The following is an 8,271-nucleotide window of genomic DNA, read 5'->3' on the forward strand; positions in this document are numbered from 1 at the left end:
TGTGTGTGTGTGTGTGTGTGTGTGTGTGTGTGTGTGTGTGTGTGTGTTCTCAGGTTTGCTGTTGCTGCAGGGTGAAATTCCCTCTCTTTTCATGGCCATCTACCTGCTTACTGTGTAAAAGGTATCAGACAAGACTTTCCTCTCACCCGTTTTCTGAAACATTTAATCCACATTTATCTTGAAATGCTACTTGATGTTTCTAGGTGATACTAAGGGCATGAGTCTGATGCATGTTTTATTTATTTCATGAACTGCTCATTAATATATTTTCTGTAAATTAGCTTTCACAACATGGTCTACATGCGGTCCAAAAGTCTCTTTACTGCCAAGATGATGTATTTGTTGCCCTAAAAGTAATGAAATTGAAATATTTAACAGTGTTTCTACGTTGAACGTTCAGTATGAAAATGTGCAGTAAACAGTTTAGTTACTGGGTTGGAATTTAAAAAGGTAAACTTTGATTGATTTAGCTGCTGCTTGAGGCAGATATCAGCTAACATTAGCGCTAACATGAAGCCGTGATATTCATTCATCCATGTCATTCTCTCATTTCAGTGTTAGACCTGCTGTACATCCCGCCAGGAAAGAGAAATTCCAGCCAAAAGACATGAATATATTAGGCAGAAAATTAATCTGTGTACTGTTTTAATTTCTTATTTTCTATTTATGTTTATGATTAAGTCTTATAAATGAACAAAAACAATAAAAATGCTAGGGAGCTTCCCAACATGCTCTAGACAGATACTAGCTCTACCTCAATACTGGACCAATTTCCAAAATTGTTGTCCCCCTTTTACGATACAAGCTAGTAAGAATCTTTCTTTACATTCAAGAATACACGTGTACTGATTCATCTTTGTTTTCCTTTACAGATCCGTCTGCGGCTCCTGCAGTGCAAAGGTAACTTTAAGAACTTATAGTGTTTAGTGATGGCCATCATCAACAGGGCTCAACACTCATTTTTAAAAGTGGTTGCCAGATTGGCAACCAGGCATCAGCTTTTGGTTGCCAAAAAGTAAAATATGGTTGCCATATTTAATCATTATATTTTAAGTCATTAAGATACTACGCAGTTATATGTCAGCAATATTGAAATATCACTAATATCACAAAAAAAAACCTTACTGTCAAGCCCTTATTGAGTGCTTTTTGCTTTTTTTATTTTAAATATGGTTATCTGTGCCTATTTTTCTATTTATCTATTTAAAGAGCTTGAATGGGATATAGTTCCACTTGTCAACACATTATTTCAATCTGTCAAGCAAAGTTTTTCTGCTGACGTCATCTCTTCTGTTGTTCTTTTGTCGGTTTGCATTTGTTGCCTCGGTCCCAGACCGTGTTGGATGTCTGGTTCTGTGCTCCATAGGTTTGAGATTCAGGCTGTTTTCTTGTGATTCTAAATGAAGTGTGTAGTGCTGCTGTTTGTCGGGGGTCCTGTGACTCATTTGTGTTGTGCAACATTTATCGTGGTTTAAAAGACGTGTGTTTGTTCTGGTTACATGTTTATTTGTGACTGTGTGACGACTAATGGTCATGGTGGTTTGCCGTGTAAGTGTGGAGTCCTTTGTGTTTGTCCAATTTCAATCTATTGGCTGTACTTTCCTCACCATACAGCTCTAGTTCTCTTCTCCGTCTCATTATTTTCCTCTCATTCCTGTGCTCCAGATGAAGATTCCCTCGAAGAAGATGGCCCACATTCCTGTGTACACTGTCGGCTTCCACAGCACTCCAAAGAGCCACGGACACAAGAGCCAAGTCTATAAGTGAGTCTGTGTTTATCTACAGTGATTTATTCTGTAGACATTCATAAAAGATGACTTAAAATTTGAAAATTGTACACAAATGACCCAAAACATAAGTCAGAAGGCGATCAGTAAAAATATAATTTGCAATAAAGAGCAATAAAGATTTTGTGTGACCGAAGGCATTATGTTCCCGTCCGTCCATCCGGTCAATTCTTTTGAATGCGATATTTCAGGAGTGCTTTTAGTGAATTTCTCTAAACTTAGCACAAATGTTCACTTTGACTCGAGGATGATCTGATTTAGATTTTGGTGGTCAAAGGTCATTTTGACCTGACAAAACAGGTTTGGGCTATAAATCAATACATTTATGAAGTGATAACATTTTGGACAGACGTGGAAGTCAACTGCAACTTGACTGGTTGGCGGAGGTATACAAAGGCGAGACGGTAATTCTAGCTGTGACATGTGTCTGATTTATGGTTTTACCTTGTAAATTACTGGAGGCTTCCAAGCCACTAAAAATGTCTAAATTAAACAATATCTTTTTTAAACTGGCTAGAGCCCGTGACGAATGCAACCTATAACAAGGGGTCACAAGGAGACAAGGAGACATCGCCTCATTTTAGGATCCATCACAATGTAGGCGTCAAATTATCATGACGTGTATTGATCACATGCATACTCCTCAGAGGATGCACCCTTTAAATTTTAGACTCTCCGTTAGAAATTTCAGCATTTTAGACATATCTCATAATTTAATAGAGAAACAAGCATTCAATGTGTACGTTCATGCTCCCAGGGTGATACTTCTTTGATTTTCATGACCTTCCCTCTAGTGCAACCATCATGACTCTTACAAGACCTAGACATCCACAGCCACGCTGCTGACCCTGATGGGAATGTTGTTAGACTTGCAAGTAATCAGTCATGAAACTTAAGTATTGGATGAATTACAATGTTGCCCTGATGATGAATGGTAAATGGACTTGTACTTGTATCTCGCATTTCTAGTCTTCCGACCACTCAAAGAGTTTTTACACTACATGTCATTCACCCATTGATGGTGATTGATCAGGACTAACCATTAATATCCATTCAGCCTACATCGACATGGACTAGCGGAGCTGGGGATCGAAACCACTGATCCTCTGATTGAAGGACGACCCGCTCTACCACTGATCCACAGTCGTCAAATGTCAATCCATCCAACAGTTATTCAAGACATTTCACTAAAAACACAAAAATTTCGACTTCATGGGGGGGGGGCTAAAGGAAAAGTCTGGTGATCTCCTAAGTCACGAGACGTCCTCATCTGAGTACCATGCATGTTGGTGCAAAATTCCACAGTAATTCACCCAGTGTTTGCTGAGATATTCTGTCTGGACCAAAGGAGGGGATTGACAGACCAACATTCCTTAATCCAGTACCATGGCAAAAACATCCAAACAATTGGTATGATAATTTAATATGGTATGGTGCGATAGAAATAAGAGCCTCCAGGGACCTTTAGCAGGCCTCCATCCCTATGGTCTTGTTCTTCTACTGTAATTGTGACTGTCCATTAACCTCTATCTATCCAAGGGCAGTGCAACACATTTTCCTTTTTCGTGTGTCATTTCTAAAGTTGGCTCAAGGTAAAGTTGACTTGACATTATGACCCCAGACACTCTGGCCCGTTTTCCCACAGTTCCTCCAGCCAATCACAATCCCTGTTCAATCCAAGGACACATGCACAGCTCGAGGTTAAGAACACAGGTTAAATCTAAGTCTGCCACTGACTGCTAAACTTCGCAGATTGCCGACTCAATCCAATCACACACACACACACACAAACCCCTCCCCCCGCCCATCCTTTAAATATATAATCAGTACTGCGCCTCTAAGCGGCCATTATCTAATAATTACCCAGCTGTCATTAATATCCTCACTCCATGTGCCCGTGTGAAGACAGACATGGGGGTGAGAGATGGACGGAGGGAGGGAGTGACAAAGGTAAACAGTGAGTGGGAGAGGCATGCAGGCGTGGTGTTGTGCTGATCTGTCACCACTATCCGACCCTATAAGGACGGAAATAGTTAACGTTATTTTAATCAGAAATGATGACCTTAATCTTTTAGTTTGGTGACTGTGATGGTTCCACCGCGGCATCTTCTGTCTTCTTTTTTTCTGCACATTTGATCGTGTTGTGTTAAATAAGCTTACAGGCAAACAAGATAAAGTCTAGCATATTTTTTCTCACTTTCTGTGAGAAGATAAGCTGTTCGAATTCCTTTTTTAAAAATGCTGCCGCAATAAAGATAATAAATCATAAGTGGCACAATTATCCTAACCCTCTGAAGAGGCCAAAATAACTAAATGTAACATAACCAAAGTAGGTGAACTGTAGTGGCAGTCGTTATTTGACAAAACGTGGGATTCGTAATATTGTTTTATTTTTTCATAGAATACTTAATGCGTGGTATTTATGGAGCAGTCGATTGCTTTGAGAATATGTTGAATGCAACGACGAGTGATATTAGCGATTAGAATTTCTGTTTTAAGAGAAGCATTAAACAAATATTTTCCTAATTTTAACTCCCAACAATATATTTGTTCTTCAGTATTAGCGCGTCCATAAAATCGGACTCACAAAGACGAATTTAAAAAAACAAAATGGCCAAAACCAAAGAAGCAGAAAGAGATATATTCTGTCTTCAAAAATGCTAACTAACTAGATAGTACCATTTTATAAAGGCACAGTCACACCAGAACGAGCAGCAGAGTTCGTCCTTCGTTGTTGCAAAACATGCCAACAAGTTAGCGAAACCAGGGAACATGCTAGTGCTAGTAAGTTGCCACCGTAGACCGTCTAAAGCACACGTATCAAACTCAAGGCCCGCGGGCTGAATCCGGCCCACCACGTAATTGTATGTGGCCCGCGAATCCACCAGCAAAAAAAAAAAAAATAAATAATATTTTATTTTTTATTTTGAAAAAAAATAGTTAGACTTGAAAATAAAAGTATCCCCATGGTCGAAATTATGAGATAGAAAGTTGAAATTATGAGATAGCATGTTGTCTGTGTACCAACATTAAAACTATCACAACAGGTGGACAGGAGAGGGAACAGCCCATAAAGAGGTTTTCCAACAAGTGATTGAGTTGAAAAATATCGACAAATAATCCCAAAATGTCCACGAAGAGAACAACTGATGCAGAGGGAAGAAAATGTAATGAAAGATGGGAAAGAGAATACATGTCTGTGCTTGAAGGAGAAAAACGGGTCTGTCTTCTGTGTTATGATGCGTGTCGGTGATGAAGGAATACAATTCACGTCGGCATTTTGACACCAAACACGGAGCTAAATTTAGCCTCCAAGAAAAACATAAAATTATCCAAGAATTAAAAGGCAGACTGCAATAACAGCAGAATATATTTACAAAAGCTACAGCCCAGTGCATGCTAAAGGTATGTGAGCAGGTGAGCTCCGATCAGATACAGACTTTTACAAATGTCAGTTTGTGAAGAAACACCATCGCAGACCGAGTTCAGGAATTAGCAGCAATCTAACAACACAGCTAGCTAAGAGATGAGCAGGTACTCGTCTTCTTCATTAGCTGTTGATGAAAGCACAGACAACACGGACACAGAGCATCTATCCATGTTTATAAGACCTGGCTCTCAGTGAGGAGCTCTTGGATGTAGCTGCCATGCACGGGACGACGACGGGGACATTAGTGATGCAGAGAGGTGACAAAAATAGCTTTGAACAAAGTTAATGTAATAACTTGTGTTTGATATTTGTCTTTGTTATTTTCTTTAAAAGTTAGATCTTTGATGGAGTAATGTGGGTTTCTTAACCCTAAATTAAAATTATTTATTATTTATGTATAATAACAGAAATGTGCTTAAATATAATTTTACATTTATATAACTGCATGTACAATATTTTTACACTTGAATAAACAATAATCAAATGCAGAGAGTTAGTTAACAATATGTTAGGGAGTCGTTACATTTATACAGTCTTAGAGTTACAACCGGCCCTTTGAGGGAAACTATGATGCTGATGTGGCCCGGAGTAAAAATGAGTTTGACACCCCTGGTCTAAAGGATCTTTATAGACAGTCTACAGTCAGCTCTTCAAGCTAGCTTGCTTGAGAACTGTTAGTTAAGAAGCTAGCTACTGTAGCTCGGTCGTTGACACAATTTATGCAAGAGATGTACAGTACGGTTGATTCCTGTCCCATGAATGTCTGTAAACATGCTTATTTTTATGCAGCGTGACATAAAAGTGGATAGTGTTCATACAACTGATTTATTATAATAATAATAATACATTTTATTTATATAGCGCTTTTCAAAATTCTCAAAGACACTTTACAAACATTGAAATCATCGTAAAAAAGCTAAACACTAGAAACATAGAACAATATGGTGGGTTTTGATTTGTGATTTGAATATGGAAAGGTCAGTGCTGTCTCGGATGTGTTTGGGGAGAGAGTTCCAGAGGGAGAGGCAGCTATGGACAAGGCTCTGTTGCCTTGTCCATATTGTCAAGACAATTTGCTGTTGGTCAACTTTGTTTACGGCGCAACTTCACGTCAAATTTCACGAAAGTTGATCCTGACATAAAATATTGTTTGGCCTTTGTCCCAGTGAGCGGACATTCCATTGAAATTAATCAATTTTGCTCCAAACCTTTTCTTTTTTTTAAAGGTATTATTATGCTCTGACCATTAAACCTTATTTTGTCAGAAATAAACAAAAGATGCCGAGTGAGATCTCTGCGATGAATTTGTTCCACACATTGATGTCAGACCGAACAGTGCCACACCATCTGTATTCATATTAAAAACACAAAACCTTTCCAACCTTCTGCAGGTCACTCCGCAGCTTGTCTCGCCGCTCGGTAGAGGAGGAGTTCCCCCACCTGTACGGCCACGGCTGCACGCTGCGCGACGTCTGCGCCGAATGCACCAAATTCGTTGCCGACGTAATTTCCTCAAGCCGCCGGAGTCTGGACATCCTCAACAACACTCCCAAGAGGGAAGCCAAAGTTGCCGCCGCCGCCGCCACCCCCCCTCAGAGACCACAGCTGCAACATCAATCACACCTCCAGACTTGCCCTCACCCTCAGTGTCACCCTCCACCACACCCACAGTGTCAGCCCCAACTCCCTGCCCAGTCCCATCATCATCATCATCATCATCATCATCATCATCATCATCAACAGCAGCAGCTTCACGCATCATCGCCGTCTCCTTCGCTGCATCTCCACACCAAGGCGATCAACAATGTCAACCAATGAGTAGATTAATGACTTTTTAATGCCTTTCTGCCCACACACATACACGCACACACCTACACACACACACTCCATAATGAGTTTTGCTCTTCAGCTACGCTGTGTGCACACACAAAGTTGCACAATCAAAGTTCTTTAAATATTGCTGGGTGGAGCATTAAGTGCGTTATTTAACGGTTATGCTATGATACATAAACCTTTTCTGGTGACTAACTTTTTATCCCATTCTGCAAACACACACACACTCCATAATGAGTTTTGCGCTTGTGCTACACTGTATGCACACACACACATGCACAGAAAAAGTAGGGTTCTTTTAGGGTTTTAATGGTTACATGCACACCAATAAGGACTCAAATAGCTGTCAGTTTGGTTTGAATAGATATCAATACACAAACTAGTGGGGATCCTTCAAAGTTCTTTAAATATTGCTGGGTGGAGCATTAAATTCGTTATTTGACGGTTATGCTATTTTATATATACGTATATATAAACCTTTTCTGGAGCTGCATAGAACACTTTTAAGTACGAATCTAGAGACTCTAAACCACCACCTCACCCACCATCCAGTTCCCAACTACATTATCTTCCATATCTCACCATTTCACCCAGCAGATGTGCTAACTTGCGCAAAGAGCCCCCCAAGTTACTTTATAAGGGTTGAGTAAAAAGCTCCTGGGAGGCAAGCATATGGGAGGCAAGGGATGACTAAAGTCCTCGTGCTTGTATGCTTGTATGCTTGTATGCACTGTGAGAGAGAAGGCGGAGGTGGTGTTGGGGTGGTGGTCAGTTGAGGAGGACAAAAGCTGCGTGACATAGAGTCAACATGTAACCCTAGCGTTTTAGCTCTCTGTGATTGCCTTGTTTTTTTTGCTTTCATGAATGTAACTTAGGACACAGAGACAGAACTGTAAAATGATAAGCTTGTATTAATCACCCGAAAAAAGAGATTTGTAAGGAGTGGCTGCTGCATAGCGAGGCCTCTTTTTGCGTTTGTAGACGTGCTTGTAAAGCCCCAGGTGCAGCTGGATGAGGTGCGATGGCAGTGACACTGAATGTATCGGGGGCGAAGCTGCAGACCGCTCCTTCTTTTTTAACCAACGCAGCACGGTGATGCTGATGTGAAGCGAGCAAATAAAACTCCCGCCTCTCTCACTCCCCATGGACGCTTGCAATCTGCTCTGGTTTTGTAAACACTAAGTAAACCTCAACTGCAATAAAATCGAATGACAAACACGA

At 40.3% G+C, this 8,271-nt stretch overlaps 1 protein-coding gene across 3 annotated transcripts in view; it reads left to right on the forward strand.

Annotated features, from left to right (window-relative positions):
- Positions 1-8,271, forward strand: part of spire2 (spire-type actin nucleation factor 2) — a 44,170-nt gene extending 35,899 nt beyond the window's left edge. For all 3 annotated transcript variants that reach the window (XM_031868140.1, XM_031868141.1, XM_031868142.1), the window contains 4 exons: positions 54-121; positions 873-900; positions 1,666-1,763; positions 6,609-8,271. In XM_031868140.1, the coding sequence (XP_031724000.1) occupies positions 54-121; positions 873-900; positions 1,666-1,763; positions 6,609-7,035 (621 nt within the window). In that variant the 3' untranslated portion in view covers positions 7,036-8,271. The remainder of the gene's footprint in view (positions 1-53; positions 122-872; positions 901-1,665; positions 1,764-6,608) is intronic.

The sequence above is a fragment of the Anarrhichthys ocellatus genome, unplaced genomic scaffold (genome assembly GCF_004355925.1).
Source record: "Anarrhichthys ocellatus isolate YVR2014 unplaced genomic scaffold, GSC_Weel_1.0 scaffold41, whole genome shotgun sequence".
NCBI lineage: Eukaryota > Metazoa > Chordata > Actinopteri > Perciformes > Anarhichadidae > Anarrhichthys > Anarrhichthys ocellatus.